The following is a 27368-nucleotide window of genomic DNA, read 5'->3' on the forward strand; positions in this document are numbered from 1 at the left end:
ACAACTGGGGGGTCGTCATCTCTTTCCTGGCATCCCATAATGGCAGGAGGATCCAGGAGCTGGAGGTCCCCTGGGAGAGCTGTGTGCACACAGCAGCTGGGAGAAGCTGTCTGGGCTCCCTGCAGGAGGCTGGGGCTGTTCAGAAACATCAGGATAGAGGCAGCAGCAGGGGCATGGAGGCAAGGCAGAAAACAGGAGAAGCTGCAGAGGAGGGAGGGTCCCTGATGCTGGAGTGGGGAGCCAGGTCCCTCTGCACTCTGGGCAGAAGAAAGAAAACCACAAATAACATCTGTCTGCTCCTGCTTCACTGCAAGCACCAGCCCCCCGTGAGACCCTGAGCACGCCCTGCGTGGTCCAGGTCCCATCTCCCATCTCCTGGCAAAGCCCAGCAGATCAAAGCAGCCCCTCTGCTGAGCCTTGCCCCAGCTCCCTCCCTGGCAGCCTGGCAGCCCTGCTGCCGTCGCTGTCTGGCTGCCCCAATCAGCAGTTTTAATCACTGAGGATCATTTAGATCTAGAACATTGCTGTGCTCTGCACCCAGAGCTCAGCCCCATAAATGATTTCTCCTCTCCCCCACATGGACAGGGATGTTTTCAGACTCATTAAGAGCAGTATCACTTTAATCAGCCTCTTTAAAATAACAATTCTGTGTGCAAACTGACAAAGTCATTCCCTAGGTCCTGCCAAGCCCTTCGCCGTAGGCAAAGGAGCTGAGACGTCCCTTAGCATCAATTTTGTTTGTTTATTTATAAAGTTCACATGTTTGATCTTTGTTTAGCAACTGTTTTCATCTCCCTGTCCAGTGGTAAGAACACAGCAGCTCTTCTCTTGAGTCAAAGAATCATGAGTTCTCTTTTCCCAGCTCTGGAAAGCATCCAGCATCAGCCTGGAGAGCTCATCCCAAATTTAGGCAGGCCCAGTGCAGGAGGCTCTGTGGGGAGGGCTGCTCCCCTCCACTGCTCACCAGGAACAGCCCAGCCTCTGGGTGCTGAAATGAAGGTTTTTAATAATTACCTGGTGACTAACTCACCTCCATGGCTGTGATTTCTTTCAAACGTTGCCATCACGACCCCAGCCTGCTCAGTCACAGCTTTTGGCAATCCTGGAAAAACACTGACCCAGATTAAAACACTTTGGTACTGCCAGAGCTGCTGCATCTTATCTGAAAGCAAAGACAGCAAAGAAACCCATCTGAAATTCAGAACAAGAGCTCTGAAATCCAGGAATTCTGCAATGGGATCAATTCAATCTCAACTCCTGAAGTGGCCACTCAGGGGATAGAGTTGAACCAAAGTTGAGGGGTTTTTTTGGTGTCTTTTCAATCAAATCTCACAAATCTCCGAAAACCTGCATTCCATAGAAAAACAAGCTACCAAGATCTGTCCTTAACATTCCACTGAAAATCTGAAATAAATCATCTCACTTCTCCCAAAGAAATTGTGGAAAGTCATTATATCTCAGCTTGATCTTAATTTTAAGGAAGTTCTAAATTTTCAGGGGCACCACAGCTGGTTATAGTGTTAGAAATAACACTAATTCTGCCTTAAATCACATCACCACTGAAAAAACCCTAAACCTGAAGGCCAAAAATGGAGAATATAATTACTAATGAGTTGTGTTATGCAGTTCAGCCCATCAACCTGCAGTCCTGGACTACACATGAAATCTTCAGAAATAAGAGAAAGATCTGCTTGGTAGTGAAAATATAATTTTATTTAACAATAGCTGCCAGCAGTATACTGGTATATCTGTAAAAGATGTTCCAGAAAGTGAAAGACAAAAGCAAACTACAACAAATTGTATCAACTCTTCAAGTATTTCTGCAAACCACGCTCCAATCCTTGATGTCCTGTCTCGGGAGTCTCCATCCCCTCATCCTGCTCCCACCCCCTCCAGAAGCAAAACTCAGGAGTTGGTGGCACAGGTTTTGAGGGAGTTGGAGCATTTCTCACTTGGGTTTCAGCCTTCTCCTGAAAAACGTTCACAGGATGGGTTCAGGTGGTTCTGAGTGGCAAAGGGAGCTCAGCAGAGTTGGCTGCACTTCACCACTTTTTGTTCTGCACCCAGATAGGCATCAGTGGGTTTGGCTCCAGCAGCTCCCATTTACTCCTGTCTGTGCTCCTTTGATACCAAATGCTAATTTGCTGCTTTAGCATAAAAATTTGATTACATCTCTCTCCTTATCAGGGAGCTGCACGCAGCTCTCGATCAGTTTGGACATGCCCAGTGTGGAGAAAACACAATTTTATGGGAAAATGCAAAGCTGAAAGCTGGGGCTGCCCTTGTGGGACATCCAGGGAAGGGATGGACAGGGAAGCTGTGGAGGGGTTGGAATTGTTCCACAAGTCCCACATGCCTCTTGTTCCACAGGCAGCCTTTCCACAGCAGGGATCTCCTCAAGAAGGAAAGCTTTGTTAAGGGGCGAAAAATAAAATAATAATGCACCTAGGATAATCTGTTCTCCCACACAAAAACAGGGTGCAGGTGATGGATTTTCCCCTTGTGTTCAGGGAATACACAAGTCACCTGTTTTAATGCGAATTTAAGCATATTTCAGCTTGAGAATAAAGTAAGTTATTCAGCATGCTAATACATGCAACCAACTTGCAAACTGGAATGCCTACTTGAAAGGGTAACTGCTGTTTTTAAATTGGAGAAGGGGCTAGAAGCAGCATTTTAAATTTAAACAGGGGGTAGATTAATTGCTGTTTGATGAAATTAAAAATGCATTTAAAGATCAGATTGTAAACAAGTTGACAGAAGTCAAGAATTTACATAGTTATGAAAAGGCTTTTTTTAATTAGTGTGGAGCTGGTGATTGGGGCCAGATGAAAGTGCTCTGCCCACACCAGACGCTGCCGTTCCCCGCTGCTCTGCAGGGATCACCTACGGAGCTGGAGCTGCTCCTCTCCACCAGATTCCTGCTGCCTCCCGAGCCAGGAGGGGCTGGGCAGCTCCTGCCACAACAAAACTGCAGCAGGAAGCCTGAGAGACACCCAGGACAGTTAGCATGCCAAGCTGGTGCTCACTGGAATTCCACCTCCGAGGGAAAGGCTGCTCTGTGCTGAGATAAGGAAGCCACTGGTCACAGACAGAGCTTGAACTCTGTTTACAAGCTCTCAGACACAACGAAATCACTGAGGGAGAAGGGGAATGGTTTGAAGGCTGCCTGAACAGCAAAGGGAATGGATTATGTCAGAAGCAGCCTGAGCTGGCGTTGAAGGAGGTGGGGGTTGCTTGCAGCACCCCAGGAGCTGTGGGTGCCCTGCTCTCTGCACTCCAGGGATGATTCCCTGGGAAGGGGAGCACAGCCTGACTCCACAACCCACCAACACAACTTCCAAGGGCCATCCTGATCTGCTTTTGAAAGGAGAGCTGAAAACTTGACAAAGATATGCCCACAATCACGTGCTTCCTACAGCTCTGTGAACCCTGTGGTGGCCAAGAGCACCAAACCAAGGAGGGTTGGGTTTGGGGTTTCTTCACCCCATGTGGCATTAAAAATGCTGTTCTCTAAATAAAAAAGTCATTCCTTTTTTTAGATGTCACGTTGTAGCAGAGACTGAAGCCCTACAGAGGATTCTTATGGCTGGGGAATTTTATTCAGGAGGGGAACGTGACATTAGAACAGTAATTATTAAAGGGCTGCAGTCAAGGTTCTCCTACCAGGTCACTCCCCAGGATTTCCCTCTGTGCCTAAACATTCCTGTAACAAATCAGAACAGGGATTAAATGTATCTAAGAGAGTTGCCTTTGAAAGAGATGTGGCAGGATTGCTAAGTGCCTTTATATTGGAATTCTAGCTCTAGGAAGGCAAGGCACCACAAGCCAGGTATACAAATATGGATCTGGTTTCTCTACCTCTTCTATGTCCAGCTAACTCCATGGGTACATAAAGTAGCAAAAGCAGGATGCTTAGAAAAGTCAGGCTGGTTTTCAGAAAGCCAGTGCTTTACCAAAAAAAAAAAAAAAAAAAAAAGAAAAAAAATTTAGTGTATAAAAGTGTTTGTGTGAGCATTTCCACGTTATTGCAGAATGTTAAATATTCCAAAAACAACCTAGCAGGAATAGCACTTTCCAGCTTCTAAAATCAGTTAAATATAAAAGTATCTTTACAAAAAAATAGGCATATAAGTCTAGCATTCTTTGGAGTTGTTTATGATGGTCTTTTAAAAATAACCTAGCAGTTTATTTCGTGCATCAAAACCATTAATTTTAAACAAGAAAACTATTCCCTGGTTTAGAAACATTTGAAAATTGCTTTTAAAAAAATTGTAGTGCTATTCCTCAGTGTTGCTGTAAAAAGAATTATGCATAGTAGTGCAATGATTATGAGTATGCAAAACTGCAGTCCAGGTGCACAAAAGCAACTGGGATAAATTCAATGGAAAGGACTGGATTCCACCACCATTTCTTTACAAAATTCCAAGATTTCCTTTCAGAAAAAAAATTCTACTATCATTTAAGGCAAATGTACTCTTTAAAGGTCACTTTAGCTTTCTTCAGGGAAGAAAGGGCATTAAAAAGTTCCCATTTCATGGCTCTCAGTCCATTTTGCATCACTAATCATTGCACTGCTATTCCCCACCCAGAGTTAGGACACTACAGTTTCCGTGGATTTGGGCTATGACAGAACAGGTTTTTAAGTAAAAATCACCAAAAATACCTATACAAAACAAAAAGGCTCTTAACTACCAAAAAGAAAGCCACTTGCAATTCTTAAGGAACAGAGGGCAGCTTCCAACTCTGTTGTTCCTAATAGAAAATCCTGACAATTATTTGTTTGCTGCAACTCAAAATTCATACAATGCAGGTGTTTAAATCTCCTCAAGTTCTTGAAGACACAATAAACATAAACTCTGAGCTTTGAGCTTCCTGCCCCAGCTCTCAAGCCTGGATTCAAACTTCTCTGATGCTGAGGTCATTCAAATCCAAGGTTGACATTGAGTCCATTCTCAACCATTACTATGACTTCAAATCCAAGAAATTTTTAAAAAATACAACAAAACAAACCAACAAAACATCGCCAAATATTTTGCAAATGGCTCTTTTGGATACTAAGTTCCCTTCTCTATGTAAATAGGATAGACAAGCAGGTACAGTTCAACGTGTCACAGGCATGACAGGTGTGTACAGATCTTCTGGAAAAGCAATAAATTCCAAAATACATAAATATTCCTTGTACCATACAGTGAGACAGGATCCTAAACCAATTCCTGGACAAATCATAGACTAAATGTTTACAGAGAAAAGCAGCAGGGGCAAGCCAACCCTTCACACTGAAGAATCCAGAGTCACCCCAGTGCAACGGGAACACGACTGCATCGATCATACTCAAAGGTTGTGAGAGGAGGTCAGGAAAAACAAGCCTGTAATTAAGTCTGCAAACTTTAGGTAATTACTGTACCTGGTCTATCCATGTGACTTGGAGTAACTGCGAGTTCATGCAAAAAACAATTGCTATTGATATGAAAAGAGCAGTCTGTTAGAAGCATTGTTATGGGATATGCAGGACCTGGTCCTTTGCAAGTGCTGGTTACTTGGTGAGTCTCTTGGCTACGTCACTGTAAGCTATTTCAATCTCCTTGTCTCCAGGACAGGTGTTGGTGAACTCATCCCTGCTGTAAGCATTTGTCAGGTATCTCCAGATCCCTGTCATCTCCTTGGGAATCTCAAAGTTGCGGTATTTTTTGGCCACCACCTGGAACACAAGAATTACGCTATGAATTTACATCCTTGACTTTAAATACTTTTCCAGCCCTGGCCATTCTCTTGTGAAGTTATCCTTTTGGCTTGGACGCTTGGGATGGTTCCTGCAGTTCCCAGAGGCTGTTTCTGAGGGATGCCCCTGGCCCTGGCTGTTCCTCAGGGCTGCTCCTGCCTCGTTCCCCTTGGGGCAGTGCTCACCCAGGGAAACTCTTCTGCAGGCAGGCAGAAACTGAGCCTGTGGCTCCATCTGCAGTACAGAACTGACACAGATCACTGCAGGCTGGAGAAGGAATCAAACCACACTGATGTGGGCACACCTGCACTCTTGTGCTTGTCCCAGGCTGCCTCTTCCAAGATTCCAACTTGCATGTTTTATCCAATCCCTCTACTTCCCTCTGTGTCATGTACTTTGTTCTGGAGCAGTTTCCTCTACAGAAGTAAGCAGACACCCACTTCAGCCATTACCTGCTCCCCTGATCTTCACCCTCCTCCTCCTCCTGTGAGCTCTGCAGATCTGAGACCACGAGGTCAGTGCAGGGAAATGGGGTTTGGCCCCTGCCATTCACATCCTCTGCTGCCCAGCCTGCCCCAGTTTCACACCTGCACTGAACTCCACTGCTCAGAGCCCTCAAACCCTGCACAAATTCAGCTAACAGTGCACTTAAGCTTACAGACAGCTGCAGTTAGCTGGGCTCAGGAACGGCACAAACCACAAATATTTTCTCCTGCATTTTCCCTTGCCACTCCCCAGGTTTTACCTTGACAATGTGCAGTTTGGGCAGCAGGTTGCAGTCGGCCAAGGTCATCTCGTTGCCATCCAGGAACTTGCGGGTGGAGACTGTGACATCCTCCAGGCTGTTCTCATCGATCTCGTCGGGCAGAGGGGAGTTCAGGTACTCATCCAGCTTCTGCAGGGTTTTCAAGAGGCCACGTTCTAAGGCTGCACAGGAAGGGATGATCCAAAACAGACATTAAACTGAGACTGGTACCAGATTTGAAATACAAACCCCACGGCCCTGAAGGATTTGTAACTCTTGGTCAGTTTTTTGTGCCTCTGTGCTCACCAGAACACTGAAACTGGACCAAAATCTCTTTAAATATCTCACATATGCAGTTTATTTAAAAGCTGGCTAATATAGGAGCTTGCACTAATTTAAAATACTGTAAGACTGCCCACAAGGGTTTATTTTTGGTTTAAAAAGTGGCTTATGTCAGTTTCTTAAGACTGTGCCTAACTGGCTTAAACTGATTAGAATTAAGCTATGCTGGGGTTTATATACATTTAAACATAATCTGTTTAATGTCACATGCTCAGCAAACAGCCCTGACCAACCCAGAGCACCCAGGCTGGAGCTGGAATACAGCAGGATATGGAAAGCAACAGCAGGTTTATGGAATGCAGCAGCAGAGGGCAGCACACCCCATAAAATCCCCGTTTATTTCCCAACTATTCACAAATATTTTGCATCTCTCCCTTTGAAAAGCAGCAGAAAGGAACCCTGATTCCCTGAATTTGGTTTTCTCTCTAAGTACTTTGAGGACAAAATTGATTTGTACTGAGCTACTTAAAGGCCCAGCTGTGAGTTCTTTACCCCTTATTGATCCCTCATGTGAAATCTCCTGTTTTCCCTCCACACAGAAAGGTTTTAATCCTTTAATGGAAGTGACACAAACTAAGCTTAGCTCAGAACTCTGAATGGAAACCCTCAGTCCTAGAGAGGTGAAATAAGAGCAGCAGATGCACAGACATCCAACCATTGGGGCATGACACAAACTCTATTTGAAATTTGCTTCTGGATGTGGAAATATTTATCCTTCATTCAAGAGTTTTGAGTGGCTGCTGCACAGAGAAGATCCAATGCTGGGGATATTTATGAACCACGCACACCCCACTGAAATTCTGATTGAAAGCAGGAGTGCACTGTCCCCCCAGTGACCCACCTTCATTAGCTTCTGGTCTAGAGTTCTTGATAAAAGCAGAAAATTTGGCAAATATGTCCATTCCAGCAGTGTTGGATTCTGGATGCTTTGGTGAGAGTTTCAGGTACCTGAAAAGCAGCAAGGAGCAGATCTACAGCACTTTCAGCAGAATGGTGCTCATTATCCATGAACTAGCACAAAATGGCACTTTGTTACTGATTTATCCTTTTCCAGACTGGCTCCTGAAGTGTAGTATAGAAGTAGTAAACACACTTAGTAGTAAGCACACTAAGGTTTTTAAACCCAGCATTTCCAGAGGGACACCAAAGCACATTGCTGCTTTCTCAATGAGACACTTGGTACAAGCAGAGTGTCTGAGGAGCACCAGAGCTCCCTTAATCCAGTGCTGCCAAGGGGGCACACACACATCTGTGAGCAAAATACAGGGTTTTCCATTTCAATTAACATCAGAGAATAATGGACTCCACATCTTTCAAAAAAAGCCTGAAGTTTTGCCATGCTGAAAAGACAAAACAGTTCAGTCTGTCAAAGGCAGCGTTTGGATCTGCCTGCCAGCTGAAGAGTAGAAAGTCAAGAGTCTGGAGAAAGTTTGAACACATTAAAAAACAGTCCCATTGTAGTTTAGGACTAAGTTTTGTACAGCAGACTCATCTTCATTTGCATTATTTGAACACAAATGTGCCTGTCACCAAAAAGAAGAGTTTGAAAGTGCAGAAAGGATGACCAGGGTATACAAAGAATAATTTAAAAATAATCTAAGTGAGAAAACAGTTTTTGATCTAAAGATGGGGGAGCTGAGGGGAGGAAGGTATGAAAGCAAGAACTACCCTCCATGTCTTCAGTTTCTTGATGCTGAAGAACACCTTACTTAGGGCAGCAATCCCCTGTGAGAACCACACTTACTTGGGTGGGGCCAGAACATCTTCCAGGAACTCTTCAATCTTGTTCACGTCTGTTCTCACTTCCCCATTGTATGTGATGAAGGGTGGGTGAGTGCCTGGAGCCAGATTCTGAAGGTCTGCTGGTTTCCTGGGGTGAGATGCAAACCCATGAAGAGCAAGCAGAGGACAAAATTTCATTGCTTCGGCCACAAAAGCACTGCTGAGGTTTCCACATCCTCAGTTTTAAACAGATACCACCAGTTTACTTTCTAAAATGTGAGTTTACAACTAAACATTTTGAATACACTTCCTAACAATTTAGAACAGTTAAAAACAATTTCCTCCTACCTCTGGCTGTGTTTATTCTCAAATCAATAGCGTTGACTAGAAGAGGGATACCTGTACACACACCACACATCCTCCCTCTTTCCCCAGCCCTACAGAAGAGTTTATATATAGCATAATCTGTGCTAATCCTCCCCCTCACACAGAGCTGCTCTGGAAAGAAGCAACTTTGCTTCAGCCCAGTGTATAAAGCATTTATTACGTGCCCAGGGAGTTTGGGTCCAGGCAGATGCTTCAGTTTCCTCCAGCGAAAAAAGGAATTTACAAACAAGAGCAGGACACCTCGGAGAGGAATCCCACATTAGGATTAGACATGAGAGAAACAGCAAAAAGCTGAATTACTCAGCCATTTCTAGCTCTATTTCTACGTAACATTTCCCTCAGCAGAGCAACCACATCCTGCTGGCCCAGCCACAACAAATACTGGCCCAGCTGAAAACTCTGCCAAGGTAAAGCTGCCCCTTGGTTCCTGCTGAACAAATCCAGACTGGACCATAACCCTGAACTGGGACTGAGCCCTGTCCAGCGTGGCCACGTTCCTGAGCCAGCTCCAGGCATGCAGGAGCTGGATTTCCTGGAAACTGCAAGTGCAGTGCAAGAAATCCTCCTGACAACACCAGACAGGGAAACTGAACTGGTGACATCCACAGCCCCAGTCCTGCAGGGCAGCATGAGAGAGCAGCACGTCCAGGGAGAGCAGCTGGACTCTAAACTGAGCCCAGCTTACAATCCATCTTGTTTTCCTTTTCTTACAAAATTAAGAACCCCAGTCAGAATTTCATGTCCTGCCCGCTGCTGCCCCTTTTATAGAGCCAAGGGTGCTTACTTGTAAGACTGAATGAGAAAAGTGATTTTCATACTTTACCCTGCTTTAAGCCAGGGGATGGAAACCTTATGAATACAGGAATTTAACTATTTTCAATTTGCAAGCTTCTGAGAAGTTATATCTCACTAAGAGCTGCCACCACTCTCTCACTTTTAGGATTTAGAGTCTGTCATTGGGTAATGCTTTAAGTAGCTTAACACTTCATTTAAATACAGCTTTGTAACTCCCAACAATTACAGGAAGTCATCGTGGCTCCCTTCCAGTTCCCCATGTTGGCCAGATAAAATTCCTCAAAAGGAATGTTATTTTAAAAACAAACAGGGGCAAGACCACAGGATCTGCAGGAATACTATCAAAGGCAAGCTTTAGTTCAGAAACAGATTATTCCAAAGAACTACCCAGAAAAGTTTTCCAAAGAACCAGAGTGCATCTCGGAGTACTTTAGCCATCCAGGCAGACCACCTGGATCTTTCATCAAGAGAAAGAAAGCAGAGATGAAGATCCACAGGCCAGGCCCAAACACAACTCAGGGTTTGACTTCCAGTTTGCTGCTCCTGCCAGGAGATCCTAACCAAGCCCTTGGAGCAAAGCACACAGGAACAGCCTTAAAAGGCTCAGAGTACAAATTCCCTTAACAGTCAAACAAGAAGGCAATTACTGTAACAGTTTTACTTCAGAGATAAAGCTGGAGAGCTTAGAAACCAAACCCAAACAAAAAACCTTTCTGTAACCACTCCAAGTAATTCCAAGATGGTTTGTGCCTACCCCAAAGTTTACCAGGGGTTTTGGAGGCAGGGCCACATTAATTATCTGGCCATCACTCATGGCCAAACACCTCATGGCTTTGCCACAAACCAGAATAGTAATTAGCATGCAAATTATTTCTTGTACAGCAGACAAAATTCAGCCCCTAAATGGAATACATTTATAAATTACACAAATATTGCAATGAGGATCTGAAGGGTAGCATGGGGAAAAGCCAGCACTAAACCCCAGTTCCTCAGCAGTATTTCACACTGCCGAAGTTGGATTCACCTCTGGGTGGTCTTTAATATTCAATTTGAATATTTCATATCGTTATTTAAGCTTTGCCTGTCAAAGGAACTGTAAAAGCTCCAAATGAAGATGTTTCTAACAGGATTTCAGTGCTGAGCTGAAGGCAAGCTGGCTCTGAGTGCTGTTCCAAGCCCAACAAATGGTTTGTGCAGTGCAGCTCTGCTCTGGCCTCCAGAACAAGCCAGAGCTCTGGGCACAGAAACGCTGCTGCCCAGAAGGGAAGAATGAAGCCTCTGTGTGCCCAAAGAGAGGGAAGAAATGCCTGACTCCTTGCAGAGGGTGGGACTGCCTCCTCTTGGCCTATGTGCATATTTTGTGTGTTGAGAGCAGAGGGGAGCACTGCAGAATGTGCCTTTGTTAGCACAGGGCAGTTCTGGAGGGGAAAGCACAGGCAGAGTCAGGCAAGGCAGGCTCAGATTTTCCTGTGTCCCATGTCCCTCACTTGTGAACTTTTGTACCCAACCATGACCTTTTCAGCCTCACAAACAGACAGAACTGGCCTTGCTGCTGTGCAGCACTGACGTTATGAGGCATAGGCAAGCAAAGCCTTTCTTCTGGTTTTGGCCAACAAAATAAATTCAGTTTTTTTAAACAATTCCTGCTCTGCTCTTTGAGTTTGTGTCTAACAGGAACAAGGAGCAGAGGAGATAATTGGCTTGAATAAAGTGCTCACAAAAGCAGTTTCTTGTAGCAACATTAAGGCACCACCTAACATCTATTATCATTCTGGCAGTGATAACAAGGGGAAACAGCCCCACGTGGTATCAAACATTTCCTATTAAGCACTTGGCTGGATGTGAGGTTCTGCAAGCTGCACTGCTCTGCCACTGGGCATTGATCAGTCCACAGTGTTCAAGTTGTATTTAATGACATCTAAATAAAGTCTAGAAGGAATTAAGTTTGCATCAATATCTATTCCAACCTGAACTAGCTTCAGTGGTCTTTTGTTTCCTTTCCCAGAGAACCCCTTCAGTGCACAACACAAAGGTGGTTTATTTGACCTACTCCTCTGCAGATCTTTAATTTTGCACTGATTTTCTGTTTTCCCCTCCTCAACAGGAAAAAAAAAAACAACAAAAAACTGAAAGAAAGCTTTCCTTGTTTAACAAAGGTCAACTTTAAACATCTGCAACCAATTTATAGGCTAAAAGTTAGTCTTACATCCCATTCCCCCAACCAGTTAACTGCAAGTTGCCAGGGGGACGCAAAATAAAACCAATTCATCAGGAATATTTGGCATTTTAATGATATCTAAACTGGTTCAGCAGTAAAAAGCCTTTCAAACCTGAAATATCTCTGTTCACCTCCTCCTCCTGCCCACCCCAGTAACTGCAATAGGTTAAACAACCCCATCATTAAAGGAAAAGGAAATCCCAAACTACCAAGAGCCACAAGCACCAGTTCTGCTCCTGAGCTTGCACAAACCACGGGCAGGGCTCGGTGGAAGATGTGACACGTTTGGTTTATGGGGCTGGCAGCACCAGGATTTGCAGGGAAATCCCACACTGGCCAGAAAAGCTCTTTGAGCAGCTCCAAATGCACCCAGAGCTGACAAAAGCTGCTTTCTGCCCCTCACCACACATGGAAGCCTTTAACACTCCTTGCCAGCACTGAAGCAGAAACTCCAGTGAATTTTAAAACCTAAACAAGTCACCTCCCTCAAAAAAATCCCAAGAGGTTAAGTCCAGCAGCAGGGTGATTTCTCCCTCCTATGCTGGATTCAGTGCAGAACACTGTGTTTCTGTTGGCTTTATTCCTGAAATTCAGGTTTGGAGGCACTGGCAGCCTCCCCTCTGCAGAGCTGTGACCAACAGAGTTTTCCATCAGTGCTGGGAAAACATGACTTCACACCCAAAGCAAACACAAGGCCCCTGCTGAATTTAGCCCTTTCATAAAAAAGAATGCCCAGCCTGAGGAAATTAAGACTTCTGGATTCACTTCTCACTGTTTTTAGCCACCAAGGTACTCATTTCATAGAGGAGCAGTTGCAATTTAGGTGACAGCACCATGGCTTATCTGGCTGACACAGAACATTCTACATTTTATTCCTACCCATTTCACTTGGATTTACCTCATGGGCAGGTATTTTCATTATTATTGCACAATAACCAAAATCATCTTAAAAATGTTAAGAAAAGAAGGAGGCTGCACATTGTTTGTGACAATTATCCATCACTGGAGATTTGACAAGAAGGTGGTCGACTAAAGATATCCATCTGTCCCCACTTAGGGCATCTTGATGTGAAATCAGTAAAGGAGGAGTCAATGTTCAGTTACAAAAGACTTGTGTGAGTTTTACAAAGAATCACTGAACAAATTCAAGAGAACTTACCATTATTTTTGGTTAAATCATCAATGAAAGCACCATTTGCATCCAGGTTGCCTCAGTTAATTATTAGAACACATTTTAATTTCACAAAACCAGTCTGTAAGCCATAAAAGCTCTGGCCAAAGCTTTGTTCCACCAAGGGTGCTGAACTTCTGCTGGTCCAATGAAACAAGGATTTCTTACCTCTTCAGGTCCACTGTTGTGACACTGAACACGACTCCCTTCAGCCACAGGATCATGAAGAGCCTCTGGGAGAAGGGACAGTTTCCTATGCTCTCACCATCACTGCCAGCCTGCAGGACAGAACAGAGCAACGATGTGGTCAGGGCTGTGCCATCTGCTCATCTCACAGCCACTGCAACAGCTTCAGTTAAACACACACTCAGTACAACTGAAATTGCTGCATTCGTCAAGTTTTGACTTGTCATGTCCTCTAGCTGCTCAAACAACCTATGGAGCAATATTTCAGTTATCTGTGACACTGCCAGGGCTGCAGCTGCCCTTGGCAGCTGAACATCCTCCTGAGCAGCCACACCTTCTGATGGCAGCTTTCCAATGGCAATGCTGTTCTCTGCTCTTTATTATTCTTTTTTCTTTCTTCTCCAAGGCATAGCTAATTTATTGGAGTCATCTCCCAGTTCAGTGCCTCTATCTCTGCCTGTGCAGTGCTCCAGGGAGCCAACTGCAGCCAGGAACTGAGAATTGATTGTACTGCAGGTGTTGTGAGGAAAGACATAACTGTGAGTACATAGAGACTTCACTGACAATTAAATAATATCCCAAAGCCACTTTTTATAGGCAATTTATCAATCAGTCTTTGTCCCAGCACAACAAAGGCCCATTAGAAAGCAGCAGTGAGCTCCCAGTGATAGCACACATCTCATCATCGCTCTGACAATGAAGGATGCATTGCTGACTTGGAAAATTTTAGTTTTTTCTGGGCAAAAATGAGGCACTAGAAACCTTTGTTATAAAATTGAATCCTCTGAGAACTCGTTCAGTTCTTAAACCTGCCAAATTTGTCCGATTATTCTGACATGTACTTTATATTAGATGGGTTTCAATGGATTTGGTTTATTATTGTTATTATTACAATCCTTCCAAGAGGGATTTTCATCCATGCAATCCTCAAAGCTTGGCCAACTCTTTCATCATCACAGTGAGGAGAATTCAGAAAGACTTTGCAAGTTAAGAAGAGTAACAGCAGGATTTTCAAAGCATAAAATAAAGGCCAGGAAAATAGAGTTTTTCAGTGAAACTGTCTTGAATTCAGAAAGCTGTTTTGGGTTTTGTAAAATCATCTTTATTTGCAGATAAAGCTGAGTCTCTTTAACAGCTGCTGAGGATTTTTAAATTAATGAATGGACTCATTCCTGCAAGTGTCCCTCCTGTCAGAGCTTCCAAAGCCCTGGTTATAGATAGAGTCAGTTTTCTTCAAACCTTTATTAGTGTCATTAATGAAGACTTGACAGAAAAAGGAAGTTGTTATTCTGCCATAAATTACAAAGTGCCAGCTTTATCTTTGGATAGTAGAGTCAAACTTGCAGCAGATTATTATTGATGGATTGTCTTAAACTCTGCCATGTGTTTGCTCAGGAGACTGAATTCTAGAAGAATCTAGAAAAAGGATAATATGTTAATATTTAACTCCATCACTGTCCCTGCACACAGCAGGCTGGATTTCAGCAATTCCCTCCCCTCCACCATGTTTACACTGGAACTGACATTTCCTACAGGTAAATTATAGATTTATATTCATCTGCTTTTTCTGTTGCCACGTGTCAGGTCTGATCTACCTTTGGAAAAAAGGGACTGAAAAACAACACATCATCCCATCTAAGGAAAATAGATATTTTGTATTGCCCAGGGTAATTCATGCTTTGAAGCAGAAATAACTCTGACTCAGAACTGATCTGAGTCCTCAAACGTCAAGCAAAGCCTGAGTTACACTGCAGCAACAGCACAGGCTGAAATCCCCATCCCATTAAACTTTACTTGGCTCACTGGAATCCAAACCAAAGCTACTTTAAAATCATAGAACTGCACAAAAAGTTGTTTAAAATTTCAGGCTGACCTGTGGCTTTCCTTAAGGTCCATCCTCCTAAGCCAAAATCAAATGGACCAAAAAAGGTCAAATGCATTTTCTTATCCTGAAACTTTCCTTCTCTCCCAACTCAAGTGCAACTTTCAAAGTGAACAAGCAACCAGCAGCATCTGCTTTAGTTTAGGACAGGCTGTTTGGATAATTTGAGTCAGAGGAGGGGATTAGAGCCCAGTAACAGTCAGTGAGATGCACAAAGCCTGATGCACTCTCAAAGCCCGGCAGCCCAAACGGAGCCCAGACTGTTCTGTCTGCAAACGTTTGTCCCACTTCTGCTCCAAAAAGCCCCAAGTTATTCTGAGCACACACTGCAGAAGGAATGCACTCAGAATGCCAAGAAACTTTGGCTCCAGAGCTCTGGAGCCAAGGAATTCTGCTCTGTGTTTGCCCGAGAGGCCCATTTTGTGGCTGTGTTTGATGCTCCAGCCCCTCCTTGGGAGCAGCCAGCTCTGGATTCTCCCTGGTCCATGGATTCTCTTCTGAGGGTCCCCACTGTGCTGGGTGCTCCTGCAGGAGTCACTCCTGGCTCTGATTTTCTCTGCCAGAACACGGCTCTGCTGGCAGTAAACTCTCAACTTGACATATTAGAAGAATATTCTGAAATCTGACATGATTTGTCATGCAGGGGTTAATCACAGAATAATTGTTGCTTGTCATTGCCGTGTCTTTGAATTCAGGCCATAAAATTCCAGGATCTCTTCAGTGTCTAATCCTCATCACCATCAGAGTAAAGCAAATATTTCATGTTGACTTCTTTGCAATAACAGGTTATTTGTTATTTAACAAGGTTATAGTCATTCTGTACTGAGAAGCTTTGGGGTTTTATTGCAAATTCTTCTTAAAACCAGTCGAAAATACTTTATTACAAGAAATATTGGTAATATTACTAATTTCAAACTGCCTGCAATTAGGGCTAATTTCCAATTCTGCCGTCATCCACTGAGGGATATGTACTCAAAAACCTCACCATATATCAAATTTCACTGAATTTCAGGTTTTCAATTGTAGAGATTAGGATCAGACAGCGGGAAAAGTGCCACACCTCTCACACAGCAAGGAACATGGAATTTCTCACTTGCATGTTACCCTCTACAAACTGAATTGAATTCAAAAAACTTCTGAAAAGGTGGCAAAAAGGACCTTGTTAATTGTAAGACATGGCACAGGGAGAGCAGAGCACACACCCTCCAGAACACAGCTCTACAGTGTTCTATGAAAACAAATAAAGCTATTTTTAAAGAAACGTTAAATAAGAAAGGAAGTTCAAACAAGAATGGGAGAGTTCCAAGGCAGTAACACAGATCAGCTGCTCATTGAGAAGCCAGCCTGCTTTATCACAGCCACACTGAAATTCCTGGCAACTCCCAGTGCCCATGCCCGAGAGCAGCCCTTGGGAAAGGGAAAAACCCCCAAAATCTGCTTATCCCACTGTCTGCAAGAGTGAGCTTAGCTTGGGAGCCACCTCCTCCCTTTCTCTTCTCCTGAGTAGTGATTTCATTCAAATGAGACCGTTTTTCCAAAAAAAGAAAACAAAACCCCAGAGAGTACAAGTAATCAAACATCTGTTTGAGTGGCTGAATAAGCTAAGGGAAGGAAAAAAATCCATTTAAATTGTGAAATGTTTGTCTCTACAGCTGCATAAAAATTAACCTGAGTCCTGACATGAGAACCTGAGTGGATTTACCTTAGCAAGGGAATGCTGAATTTTATTGCAAGACTAACAAAAAGCCAGACAAGCAAAGAAACATTAAGAGAGCACAAAACCCTTCTTATACAGCACAGATCTGAGAATTCTAGAAATCCTTGGTCCCAAAGATTTCTACAAAATTGTTTCAAATATTAACCAGTTAAAAGGAGCCCACTACAAGTTTCCCAAACTAGATCAAATAACTGTAGAAAAAGAATAAAGTGCATCTGATGAGTAATGTAGTACAGCTCAGTCTCTGCCTGCAAAAATAGAACAAAAGGAAAGGGCAGAACACCAGAAGACCATTTCTTACTTTACCTAAAACTCTCAAGGGAATTTCTCCCAGAGCTGATACCAGAAGTGGTATAAGAAGTTTGGATGAAGAGGGATAAAGATGTTTTAGAAGCATCTCACAGAATACTTTTCACCAAAGACAACGACTGGAGCCATCTGACTGCAGCACCAAGGAAATCCCCACTCCCCCAGGTGGGAAATCTGCACTCTGCAAAGTCTAGAAGAATAATGTTCCAGCCAATAAACAGACTGGGGGGAAAATGAAAATGAAAGAGAGGGTATGTTCTGAACTCAGTAATCTTGAAATATGTCTTGTGTCCTAACAACGAAAACCAAACCTGTTGAGAAAACTGTATGAGCAACCCAGCATGATGCAAAGCCATTGCCTCAAACCAGCAGATAACAATCAATTTTGCATGTTTAATGAGCAGTAAGCTCATTCCAAAAGTGAGTAATTAATAATAATCCTTTAAGGATTACTGTTTTGAGAGGAAATGGTTTAAGGTGAACTAACAAAGCAACTCAAGTGAAAAACCTGCAGCAGGTCTGGGATAAAGGAACAGAGGATACAGACAGGAGTGGTTTGATGTTCCACACATGAAAAGGGTCTGGCTGTATCAGCCCAAATCCTTGGGCCTTTCTCTTGCCAAGCTGAACAGGCAGAATCCCGTGGTGCTGACTGAAGGTTTTCAGATGAGATGTAAAGAACTACAGGCATGGAAGGAGTGACAGCAATCGATGGAACAAATGCTCCCCACAGTGCCATTAGTGCAACTGCTCCCTGTGCTCGGGCAGGGCGTGGAAGAGCCTCAGGGATGCTCTGAGCTCACACTCACTCTGCAAACCAAAGCAGACCTTAAAGGCTCCCAGTGGCTCAAGTATTGATGAATATTGATGTTCTCCTCTTACTCAAAGAGCAAACCAAGTGACAAGGTAGTGCGGTGCAGGGCTGGAAAAGCTTATCTGCAGTAGTGTTCCCCTCCTTGCCAGCCTCCCAGAGCTGCAGTTTGAGAAGGGAGTTGGTTTGTTTTTAGGGGAGGAACAGGTCAGGGAGCAAGGCAGAGTCCAGCCCTGACTAAATCCGGTTCAACCAGATTTAATCTGAGCGCTGAGTGACAGGGACGCTTCCTCCTGTCACCTCTGCCTCTCCAGGACAGGGCCACGACCTCCAGGGCAAAGCTTTTCCTTGTGCCACCAGGCAGAGCAGAGATGAACACAACATTTCAACACAGGGCACAAAAATTGGGCTGACAGCCCACAGAACTTCCCTGCCACGATGAACAAAACCAGGAAAGGTGGGAATCAGAGAAAAACCAACTGCACATCCTGCAGAGGGTTCGGGACATCAGAAGTGCCTTTTTGAAAGTGAATTTTTTATTTGGTTACACTGTTTGAAGGTAAACTCTCAAATCACAACCACCACGCCCTACCCAAACTTACCTCTACTGAACAACTTAGGCCATCACTGCAACTTTAAATAGCCATTCCTTTGAGAAAAACATAGGAAAATGGAAAACAAAAAGTGTCAGGTCAGTGCTCACACCTGGAATTCCCTAAGATAATTAGCCTACGATAATTAGTGTACATTTGTTATATGGTGACTGACATTAACACACCCAGGGCTAAACCAACCTGAGTTACCACTGCCTCTCATGACCTCTATCACCATTTGTAACCAACCCAAGTTCCACTTCAGCTGAAATTCCTTTAAACTCAAAAAATACTTCAAAATAATTAACTTGAGTGCCTGTGTTTACTTGAGATCAGGCTCTTTCAGCAGGGAAAGGAATGTTTGCCAGCCCATCCAAGCTGCCCCTTCAGTCATTACCTTTCTGATAAGTCCCCTCTGTGTCACACCAGACTGGAACAGCCACTGACCATTTTAGGATGATGCTGTTTTTAGCCCTGTGATGCTGCTCCCAGGAAAATCATTAGCAGACTCATCCTGCACATTTTCCTGCAGCTCCTGCTCATTGTTGCCTAATTCTCACTAAAAGTTTTTGGAAAATGCTGTGGGATCCTCATGGTGTACAGAAGTAAATCCACAATTCAGCAGAATTTAATTAAGTGCTTCTAGTCCTTTGGAGAACAGGAATTATTCCATGCTCATCTTTTGGGAGAATCAGATGGAGAACCCCAAACCTGCTTTAAATACAAATCACAATTTTCTTCAGTGAAGAAGTGCGCTTAATGACAGGGACACAAAACCCTGGGGTTATTGTGGACAGACTCAGGACACTTCCTGGCCTGGCACAGGAAAATCCAATTATTCACTAATGGCACAAGCCTGGCATCTTTGCTGTGGCAGTACCTCAAACAGAGCTCGTGTTGAACAAACCCCACCCCATCAGCGGGACCACGCTGACTAAAACGTGCTGGATAACATCTTGACACAATCCTGCAATTTTTCTGGTAGGAAACTGTAAGCAGACAATTAACTCTGCAGCACTGAGGGTTTCTTTTACACTGCCTGAGAGTTGCCTTTGGGTCTCCAGCATATAAACCTAGAGCAGGAATTGTTGATGACAGTGATTCTCTCTCCCTGGACTTATTAAATTTGCTGAAGTACAGTGTGTGCTTTGGCTACAGCCCAAGGGACCCATTTCTAAACCTCCCCCACCAAATCATGAAGCACCAAAGTGAGAGGAAAGAACTGCAAATGCTGTCACTGGGGCTCAGAAGAGCCCAGTCAAATCTCTATCTGTGGCATTTCAGAGTTCTTCAAATAAACCTCTGACTGTGCCTCACTTCCGTGGGACAGGAAAAGATAGAGCCATGTTTGTGGTATTTATAACCTCATCTAGAGAGAGATGAGCCAGGGGCTGGGCAGATGAGCACAGAGAACAACCAAGAGCTGCTCCAGCTTCACCCTGGGCTGCTCCTGCTCCTCCAGGTCATCCCAGCCCAGCTGGCTTGGACTGAACCCTCTGAGGAGCAGCAAACCCAGAGGAGTTTCATGCCAAAATCCCAGCCCAAAAGGTGCCAGCTGAGGGCTTCAAGGCCTGGCAAAACACAGGATGTGCAGCTGCCTCAGCCTGGGCTCTGAGCAGCAGTGCCCACGAGGGAGGTGGCAGGGAGGGCACAAACCGCCCAAATTCTCAGCAGCCTCTCAAAAGTCATTGCAGTCCTGAACCTGTTTTCCCCTGCCAGCAGAACATTCAGAAGCTCTGGGGAGGAAAAGCATGACCTGAGATGAAAAGTGGGGCTGGAGTTTCTATTGCAGAGTGATGGGACTGAGGGAGGCCTGCTCTCTGTCCAACACAAGCAATGCACAACTAAAAGGCACCTCCCTGACTGAATTCCCCCTCCCCTGGGAGATGGAACCCGAGTTTCTCCTCTGGGACCTGTGTTCTGATCTCCCTGAGCTCCAGAACACCGTGTCTCACCTAATGCAGCACCCTGAAGGGCCACAGAATTCTCCTTAGGCTTGCTTTGATTTTATTTTTAGACCAAACCACGTAAAAAAGCTATTTCCTTTATTTCAGAAAAGCAGCTCTCCAAAGGACAGCCAAAATAGTAAAGCTCCAAGAGAGCCAAAAAACTCTGAGGCTGGCCCAGTAGCACTGACTGATCCCATTAGCTCTTCTCAGGGAAAATATACAGATATGACTTCACCCCTGGATTACACTGCTATATTTAGTTTATACCTAATATGGAGATTCAGTGGGGAGAACTCAGTCATTTCCTTTCCTCGGGTAAGTTCTTTGCCCTTTGTCTGGCCAACAATACAAGGAATAAGTCTGAACTCTCAGAGAATTCCCACACAAAGATGTTTGTAATTAACAGCAGTTTACCTTATGTTTTTCACTTCAGCAGAAGCAAACACCCTAAAAATCCAGATTGTGCCACAAATGTATCTGACCTGAATTAAAAACCCCAACTACAATGCAAGTTTTAAAAATATTAACTGTTACATTTTTTTTTTTAAGGGAAAAATATTGTAAATATAGGATTTAAGGCTCCTGAAGTCAAACCTCTATTGAAACTTCTGAGAAGATAACGTAACAATTTTGGGTTTGAGTGTTTTTACTGCTACAATATGCACAAACTCTTAATTCCACAAAGGAGCACCTAGCATCTATTTTAAGACTAAAACTATATTATTCCACACTGAAGAACATGCAGGAAAAAAAAAAAAACAGACCTGATTAGGACAATAAGTTGTTTGTTACAGCTTATTTACCAAGAACTTTGAAGATAAAAATCAAATTAGATGGATAACAAATACAGATGTAAACTATTTTTCCATGAACCATCAATTTGCAACCAAGCACCACCTTAATTAAATTTTGTTGTCTTAGACAAACCAAGTCCTCCCCTGGCAGACAAAAACCACCTTGTTTTCTCCCATGCTGTCCAGTCCAGGCTTTACAGAACTGCACTGCTCAGTTCACTGGGAAAAGAGAACATCTACCAAAACAAGGCAACAAATCCAATTACTGCCAAGTACAGTTATCCAGTCTTAAAAGTTGTTCTTGTGGATTTTTAAGTGGTATGTCCAGCCTGGCCAGAAGCTGGGATTGATGCAGGCACTGGTACAAAGGCTTCCAGGCCTTGTGTTTGTCACATCACAACAAATGTTTCATTTAAACACAATCTGAACACACGCTGGTGAGAAAATAACAGTCCAGGGCTTTTTGTTTGTCCCTTTGCACACTTTAAAAAAATCAAACTTTAGAGTCCAACAGTCGCTTCCCAGAGTACACAGTTTACTGTTTAGCTTGGAGTTCAAGGAATTCCCCAATTAGATTCTTCCAAGCACAGATTTCTGGAAGGGACAACTCAGCCTTCAGACAACATGCAGAGAACCAACGACTTCTCTCCCCATTCCAAGACAGACAGGCCTGCTCCTCGAATAAAGAACTCTTTCCATGCCCAAGATGAGGTCAGGATAGCCATGGAAGGAGCAGACAGTGCCATGAGTCACTCCAGGCTGGGTGGGGGTGATTACCAACTTCTCATCGTGCTAATCCTGTCCCAGGGCTGCCCACTGCCAGATTAGGAGGGCCTCCCACCCACTCCCTAAACCGATGTAAGGATTTCTCCTATCTCATTACTTCTCAACAATCAAGCATCTTTATGCCCACACAAACCTCTCTTTAAAGAGGATCTCACTCTCTTTACCCATTTTCACAGGAATGCTGGTGTTCACAGTGCCCTTCCCTCTCGGTGAACTCATCATTGCACACTCACCCTGTCACAGACTGACACAAAAACTCAGGACAAGCCTTGGATCCTCAGTGTTCCTTTATCCCTGACTTTTGGCAGCCTCCAGGCCCTAAAGTTTGCCCCACAACGTGTGCTCTGATCACAGGCTTTTCCTTCCACTCCAAGGCCTCAGTGCACACCCCGAGAAACCCCAGCTGGGAAAGCTGAGGACAGACTTGTCTTTTGTAGCAGGATCTGTGCTGCAGGAATGTGTCCATGGCACGAGTCCCACGAAGGGAGTGACTCACAAGCACCACCATACAGCCCAACCCTCAGCCTGTGGAGGGCCACCAGCTGAAATCTGGGAATTCACAGTTTTTAGATCCCTCTGAGGGGAAAAGAGGAAAATTGCCTGAGACACATTTCAGCTGCAAAGTGAAACACAAGTTCTCCTGACAATCAGAGCTGTCTGGATGTGAATCACTGGGAAGGAGAGAAGGGATTCCAGGGAATAGAACTGTTACTCAGAAGCAATTCCTGACTGAAGGAAAGCTAACTCATCTGTGCAATCCCTCTGGAAATTATTGCCAGGAGGCTTTAAGCTTACTTACCAATGATTTGCAAAAAATTTAACATTTACACTTGAGACCATCTCAATACTTTTAAACTCTGTACCAAGAGCACCAGTTCCTGTATCACCACCCAGACTCAAATAAAAAAGTTGAGGATGTTTTTGGCTCTGAGGACTTTCCCAGGCAGAATTTAAAGGAATTACAGTTTGCTGGCCAGAGAAGGAAAACACCTGATTTATACCCACTGAGCACAGGCTATAACTAAGTGGTTACACCTCAGTTTACAAAGGGCTCCTTTACAACACTCCCAAGAAATAACCCTCACATGACATTTTGCTGTCTATACCAAACACGTATCAAAGAAAGGCTGAGGAGGTTCTCAGCTGCTGAGGTTACATCAAACCCTCCAAGGATGAGCTGGTGCATCAGGAGGAGACTTCTCTAATAAGATTATCAAGCAATAACCCTGCCAAGACTATCTCTGAGAAGCAGCACTGCATGTCTCAAGTCCTGTTATTTCCTTGTACTGATGTGCCTTTAAATCACACAGTTACTTTGTGGGTGAAAAAAAGATAAAAATTGATGACAAAGAAGCTCAGGGATGGTTTGCTATACACCAATGTACAGAGCTGCAGTGTCACAGCAGAGCTTACATAAGGGAATGAGCACAGGGTGAGACAAAGGCAGACCTGAATCCACACAAATCCATCCCGTGGAGCTGCTGCTGGAGATGCTCACATCCCCTTCCTGCCTCGGCCCCAGCATTGCACTGAACAAAAGAGACCCTGAGCCCAGAAGACAAACAGTTCACCTGCTAAGTCTCTGGTTCAGATACACAAAAACATGGACAAGCTTCTGCTACAATCACTGTGAGTGCTCCAGAGTGGGGGATTTATTAAATGTGAAATCACAGCTTTTTCTTTTGTAATGACAGACAATTCAAAGGTAAACAGATAGTAGACTCTGATTTTCAGCACAGGTGCCCCATTTCGCAATAACATCTTATTTGAGAGCTGCCAGAAATCCAGGGTCTGATTAATTAGCAAGTACACACACGTTACTCAGTGGAGAGGGGAGACCTTCCTCACGGGTTCCCTACATCTGCTCCAACCCATGCCATACCATTATCTACTGGATAATCTGAATTTCTCGTTAGTGGAGTCTGTTGTTTGTTTCCTTTAAAACTGAACTTGTTGACCCTCTGTGTCTTCGCCTTGGCATGAGCAGAGGATGCAATCACTGAGTGTCCTCCAGAACACCCAGGGCTGAGCTTTCAGCAGCTCCATCCTCACACACTCCCTTCCCTGTGCAGGAACTGCACAGGCAGTTTTGTAACTCTGTCCTGTGACTTCCACAGGTGACTGGGTCTATTTGACCAAGTCACTTCACCATGTTTTTTATTTACAATAAAATTCCACACACCATCAACTTATTCCAAGTGACCTGTCTGAGTTGCACTCAAATCCCAGAGCTCAGGTTTCTCCGAGCATATTCACCACAATGCAGCCTTCACTGCTCTGAAATGCCACTAGGGCACATAAAAATATTCCTCTCAGACAATGGAAGCCTCCCTCATTAATAAAACACGGAACAGACAAGGAAACGAAATGAAATCAGATACATCACTGGTTCTGTCCTAGTCAGCTCTCAAGAGAAAAGACTTGGAAAATATTTACACTTGGTTTAAAAGAGACCACAGGCAGCCCACCGGCTCTGGAATTAAATAAATCTGGAAGTTTTCATCGTGACACCTAGAAACAGAATCACCACTGTAACAGGCTTTCTTACCTAAGTACCCCAATCCTGCAGGGAGTTCTCACAGACGAAGAAAATACAGGTTTCAGTAGGTGGATACATTGTCTGGTGGGAAAAATCGTATCAAAGTGCTGGTGACAACACTGTGACAGCCACTCCCGACCATGTGCGTGCTCCTCCGGGAGTAGAGCCCATCCTGTTTTGTTACTGATCACAATTTAATAAGGCTCAAACCCCACAGTGTGGGCACAGAGCCAGACCCTTTCTCCTGCTTCACGGGTTTGTTTCTCAAGCTTTAATCCCTACCTTTGTTCCATCTGGGTTCTGGCTGCTACAATCCTTTGTGCTCAGGTCATGCAGTCACCGCCCCTGGGCCGGGGCTGGGCTGAGAGCTCGAGTTTGGTCCAGAACTTTTCCCACTACCTCTGCCTGAAGCGCTTCCCCGGCTAACAGGGCACAGGTAGATCCCAGACACGGCTTGAAAAGTGATTATCTGCATGGAGAAGCTCTCAGTAACTTCAATTTTTTTTTTTTTTTTCTAGATTGCCTCCACAACCATGTGGAAAAACTCCAAGTGAGCATCGCATTCACGGAGGGAAAAATAATTACTAAAATCCAAATTTAGTTATCCTTTAGACAGACACCGTTGGTTCTCTTTAATAAACATATTCTGCTTGCAATTTCTGAAGTGAGCATCGAAATGAGTCAGAAAACAAGATTTTATTTGCCTTACAAAAATGCTGTCTTGACAATCCTCAACAGGTTCAATAAAGTGTGGGACAGGCAGCAACACCCAGGTGAAACAACAATTTTAGACTGTCTGCTGGGTTGGGGGTTGTCCTTTATCTGAAGGATTTTATAGGAAATAACCTTTACCTGAAGATCATGAAGGCAGGCAATAATAACCTCTTATTTTAACCTGAACTTTATCCTTAGGGCAGACAGTGCTCAGTGTGCTGCAGTCATCCATAACAATGGGGAAAGGTTTCCTTGAGGGAAAAAATCCTCACTGATAACCCCAAATTTAGCCTTCTTAAACCTATGTCAATGAAGAAATTTCAATTGAAAAGTACAGAAAATTTCCCTGATTTCCCCCTTTCATATAATCTCACAGATTTATTGGTCCAATTCTTATTTAATCAGAATGAACACATCTCTCTCAAAACTATTTTTACAGCTTCTTCCATGCCACTCCTCACGCATGAAATATTATCTTTAAACACACCCACAAAGCTGATTTCCCTCTGCCCCCAAACCATTGTGCCATTAATCACTGCTCGAATTTGTTTAAAAATAAGAAAAATCAGCTGACGAACTTTAGGACAGATGAAGACAAATTGGCATTTTATATTAAAGATACACTGCTATAAATAATTCAAAGTAATCTGTAACTTAAGTGCTGCAGTTGTAAGTTCTAACCTCTACACTAAGAGCCTAAATATTCTGACAAAAATCAGGTCTGGAATCCTCCACTGCAACGCTCTCCCCGGGGTCCCATTACCAGCTCTTGATACTACTATTAAGAAGTATGAAAAGAGGGAAAATTCAACACATTTAGAGAGTATAATTTAAGAAATAAAATCGATATTTTATAAGTTATTTCCAAAGCTCTAGCTGGAAATTTTCATGTTTGTCATCGTTGCTTTTGTACAAAGCAATTCCCAAGTTCCCAGATGAAGAGATCTCTTATTTTCTCGCTGCAGTTGGAAGAAACTTCATCTGAAGAATTTAAATACTTTTCTGCAGAGGCTTTCATTAAAGGACGTTTAAACACAGAAAGAGAAGATTGCACGAGGTAATTGGTGCTACTTTTGATATAAAGTAAAAGTAAGATGCTGCATCACCAGAGCCCCGGAGGATGCAAAATATTGCATCATACAGCAATAAATGAATGCAAAACATGTGGAGATACCATATGGTATCTTCGCCAGATAAGGGCAGTACAACACATGCTCATTCTTCCAGTTTGTATAAAAACCTAGTGTTAATTTACATAGTCTCTTCCCGTCGTAAAAAGTAGACTTTTGGGGCGGGGAGCGAGGAGCAACTCGTGTTTTTGCTGTTTTCGCCGCCTCGCAGCGCTCGGCCGGGCACACAATGGGCGATCCATCGCTGCTCGCCGGTGCCAGCGGTGCTGCCCGCACCCGCGGCACCCTTTGCTCCGGGCGGAGAATCTTCCAGCCCCCCCTCAAAAACAACCAAGTGACTTTGCTTTGCGGTCCGCCGGCGCTATCGGCCGCTCCGTCTGCGCGCCCTGACCCACCGCGGCTCCCGCACTCCCTGCCGGCGCCGGGCACACGCCCTCGGCTCCGCTTTTGTGCCGGGAGCCGCCCCGAGCGCAGCGCCGCGGGTGCTCGGGGGTGCTCGGAGGGGCTGGCCCCGCCGTGCCGGGCGGGGAGCGGGGGCCGTGGGATCCGTGAGGGGACCCGGAGCCCCGCGGGCGGGAAGGCGGGGGGAGGAGGGAGGGGAGCGGCGGCAGCGCCCAACGGTCGCGGCGCGCGCGCGCTCGGCGCTCCGACGGGACGAGGCTCCCCCGCCCCACCTCCCCTCCTCTGCCGTACCTTGACGAAGAGCTCGATGACGGGCTCCTTGTCGCCTTCCTTCAGCCCGTTGACCGGCACGGACAGCGCCATTGCTCTCGCTGCTGCAGCCCCTGCCCCGCCTCGCCCGCCGCTGCCACAGCCGGGACGGCGACGCCGCTCCGCTCCCCTCGCCCGCCCTGCG

At 44.5% G+C, this 27368-nt stretch overlaps 1 protein-coding gene across 1 annotated transcript; it reads right to left on the reverse strand.

Moving 5' to 3' along the window:
* Positions 1-1691: 1691 nt before the first annotated feature.
* On the reverse strand, positions 1692-27368 carry CLIC4 (chloride intracellular channel 4). Its single transcript, XM_021534968.2, has 6 exons — positions 27206-27368; positions 13271-13380; positions 8554-8679; positions 7651-7757; positions 6468-6649; positions 1692-5701 (listed from the first exon to the last, which is right to left on the reverse strand). The coding sequence occupies exons 1-6, from the start codon at positions 27275-27277 to the stop codon at positions 5537-5539; spliced, it is 762 nt and encodes a 253-aa protein (XP_021390643.1). The 5' UTR covers positions 27278-27368; the 3' UTR covers positions 1692-5536.

Source organism: Lonchura striata, chromosome 26 (genome assembly GCF_046129695.1).
Source record: "Lonchura striata isolate bLonStr1 chromosome 26, bLonStr1.mat, whole genome shotgun sequence".
NCBI classification, from domain to species: domain Eukaryota; kingdom Metazoa; phylum Chordata; class Aves; order Passeriformes; family Estrildidae; genus Lonchura; species Lonchura striata.

What these genes read in the sequence shown, in the direction of transcription:
- CLIC4 (XM_021534968.2), bottom strand. Translation starts at nt 27,277, where the DNA reads ATGGCGCTGTCCGTGCCGGTCAACGGGCTGAAGGAAGGCGACAAGGAG. An exon ending in ACAACAGTGGACCTGAAGAG is followed by an intron (nt 8,680 to 13,270) that starts GTAAGAAATCCT and finishes ATCTCACCCCAG; the next exon opens with GAAACCAGCAGACCTTCAGA. An exon ending in CCAAACTGCACATTGTCAAG is followed by an intron (nt 5,702 to 6,467) that starts GTAAAACCTGGG and finishes CTTGTGTTCCAG; the next exon opens with GTGGTGGCCAAAAAATACCG.